The 3,161-nt window shown below is 57.0% G+C and overlaps 1 protein-coding gene across 1 annotated transcript in view; it reads left to right on the top strand.

Annotated features, from left to right (window-relative positions):
• Positions 1-582: 582 nt before the first annotated feature.
• Positions 583-3,161, top strand: part of LOC101579027 (isoaspartyl peptidase/L-asparaginase-like) — a 10,485-nt gene continuing 7,906 nt past the window's right edge. The window contains exons 1-2 of the mRNA XM_012512816.2: positions 583-643; positions 775-973. Coding sequence (XP_012368270.1) covers positions 632-643; positions 775-973 — 211 coding nt within the window. The 5' untranslated portion in view covers positions 583-631. The remainder of the gene's footprint in view (positions 644-774; positions 974-3,161) is intronic.

The raw sequence follows: 3,161 nt of genomic DNA on the forward strand, positions 1-3,161 counted from the left end.
GCTGAACTCATGCATCGACAATATTTAAATGGCAATGGAATACCCTTCTCTGACAAAACTAAACAAACAAACAAAAAAAGGGATACAAATGAAGGACCATTTTGTATCTGTATATGCAAAGTAGGACAGATATACAGCTACTTTCTCTTAATTCAATGAGAAGAAAGATTTGTACTAATAGTGTTTGGACAGGATATCATGTCTGCATCTTGTTCTATGAATAACTACTATGAAGACAACAATATGCAATGTATTAATTATTGTGTGACTGTCCTACTAACCTGTTTTGAAACTGTCTCATTGCTATTTGTTTCTCAATAAAATTAATAAAAAAATAAATAAATGCGTAAGGGAGTCTCTCAGGCCGCAGAGAAAGTCACCCTGGTTCTCACCCCTCACCCCCACCTCCAGCGACTCTGCTGGACCAGGCAGGCACAGGGGCGCGCCCGGTGCCCAGGGCTCAGGGGCGGTTCTCAAGGGCCGGCCTGGCTCTGAGCTGCGCTCGCCAGCCAGCGGGCGGGCACAGACGGGCCACGCCCTGTCCCCTTATATTCCGCTCCTGGCGACCCAGGGACGCAGGACTTGGCGGAGGAGCGGGCGCAGCTCTGCTCTGCACGTTGACTACAACGGCATGGCGTCTCAGGTACTGGACGGGATGTCTCGGGAAGGAGAGGACCCCGCAGGGGCGCGGCTGCGCCTGCCCGGCCCCCGGGGAAACTGAGGCCCCGCGCAGGCCGTGGGGGCCCCGCACCCACGCGCGCCTCCCGCCCGCAGCCTGCTCACGCGGAGCCGGTGCTCGTGGTCCACGGCGGCGGCGTGGAAGCCGTGTCCCCGGCCCGGAGGCAGCGCGTGCGCCAGGGCGTGATCCGGGCGGCCTCGCTGGGCCACGGCGTGCTCCTGGCCGGGGGCAGCGCGGTGGACGCCGTGGAGGCGGCGGTGGCGGCGCTGGAGGACGACCCCGAGTTCAACGCAGGTGGGCGGCGGGCGCGTTTGGTCCTCCTTCCCCAGCAGGCTGCTTCCAGAGCTTTCCGCTGCCGTGGTGCGCCCTGCCCGACCCGCTTCCGAGAAGCCCGCGGAGGGCCTCCCGGGCGCCCTGGAAGCCGAGTCCGCGCCCGACGCGCCGCCCACCTGGGTGCCCTGGGCGCGGGCTGCGCTGCCTGACTGCCGCGGACCTGCTCTCCTCGGGAAGCGCCGGAGCGCTCTGGGCCCCGCTGCAGGAAGCAAAGGAAGGTGACCGCAGGCTGCGTCCTAGCCCAGTGCAACTGCTGGTGGCTGAGACTTGCTGCCCGAGGGGCCGGGCGGCCGTCCTGCCTGCCGAAGGCCCTGCGTCTCCCTGCAGGGGACACTGAGACGCGGCCGCGCAGGTGTCCTCTTAGGGCACGATGGCTTAGGCGCCGGGGCATAAGCTGGGGCAGAGGACAAGGACTCGTGGGCGGGGGGCAGAGGCAGGGCTGCGGCAGCCCGCGCCTCTGCTCTGCCCAGAGCCTACGCGCTCCGCCTGCTCCTCCCTTTCGCGCTTCGCGGTGCAGGAGGTGGGGCCAGGGCTGCTGGCTGCAGGAGCTGCGGCCGTTGCTTCCCCTACTCCTGTCCCCACTGGCCCAAGTCTGGGCAGTAATTAGCACTCATAACCACTTAGTGAGTGTGTGAAGACAGTGTGTTTCTTTTACTGTGCTCGTTTGGTTTTTATTTAGGTTTCAGGTTCGTTCCATAATACTTGGCTTGAAGGCAGTGTACTTGTTAGACGCCAGTATATAAAGCTGAACTTTCAGGTTTGAAAGCTATACGTTTTGTTTTGTCTAGAGAATCCTGGTGATTCTGGGGTGCAACCAGGTTCAGATCTGCTTGGTAATGACACATTAGCTTTTTTAAATAAGGTGCTTTGTGCAGTATGCATGCATTTTCATAAGGGGTTTGTTTCTTTGCTTATGAAATATACAAATGGTAGTTCTGTGTCACAGAATATGGGTCAGGTTTTGGCACGTGGCTACTGCTGGTTTTGTATAAAGACTTCAGAAATCTGCCCTCCCTTTCTATTTTTTCTTAAGAGTTTGTGTAGAATTGGTATTATTTCTTCACGAGTGTGAGAATTTCCTGGTAAAGCTGTCTGAGCTTGGACTTTTTGTATATTCTTGGTTTATTTAGCAGGGTTCTCCTGCATATAGAACTACACAGGCCATTTATTTCTTCGCTGAGTGTGCCTTTCAGGAAATGTTTCCAGTTCATGTCATGTGTTAGATTCACAGCCCGAGATGGGGTTGCAACATCTCTTTACTGTTCCATGCCTCCAAGATGTGCACGGCACCCCCTCTCTCATCCATGAGCACACGCGCCAGCTGGGTCTTGCTCCTCTTCCTTCTTAAGAGTCATGGAGCAGGACCCGCTAGGCATGAGCATCACAGTGCTTCTGTATCTTGACTTTGTTGTGACATAGATTTCCCCCGAGCAAATGAGTATTGCTAAAGCCAAGCCAGGAAAGCTCCCCAGCCTGACTTTCTAGGTTGCCTGCCTCTCCGCACCCCGCAAGGGTGTGTTCCTGAGCACAGAGCATCCCCTTGCTCAGATCGGAAGTCAGAGTGTGCTGTCTGTGTCCTTGTTAAAACCAATCTCAAGGGACTGACGGTGCCCAGAGTCTCCTGGGAGGTTCTCGCTTAATCCTTTCCTCTACCCAAAGGAGCGATTTCCCTAATTTGGGTTTGATCCCTGGCTCAGTAGGACACAGGACAGGTGGAGGCTGTGAGCACCCATCCCTGCCAGGAGGGAGAGGCCAGTGGGCTGGCTCCTGGCTCTCCACACACTGCGCTGTGCAGGTGGCAGGAAAGTGAGGAGCCAGGCTTGAGGGGAGCAGAGCACACGGCAAAGGTGCAGGCAGCAGGAGCTGGGGTGTGGCCAGGGAGACCTGGCAGCTCTGTGAGAAGGGCCACGGAGAGGAGACCAGCTGGAGGGCGAGATCTGGGGCCAGGTCAGCGGACTGAGGGCTGCTTATCCCAGAGGCCACAGGTGCTCTTAGCCTGCCCGTACTGCAACTATAAAATGACCGACTTGGGTGCTGAGAAGGCAAGCAGGGCCAGGAGCACGGCTCCGTGCTGGTGTTCGCCTGGTGTGTGCATTCCATCCCCAGCTCCACGGAGAGACAAGAGTGGGAAAGAAAGAAAGAAAGAAAG

Source organism: Octodon degus, unplaced genomic scaffold, assembly GCF_000260255.1.
Source record: "Octodon degus isolate 3935 unplaced genomic scaffold, OctDeg1.0 scaffold00279, whole genome shotgun sequence".
In the NCBI taxonomy this organism is placed as follows: Eukaryota; Metazoa; Chordata; class Mammalia; order Rodentia; family Octodontidae; genus Octodon; species Octodon degus.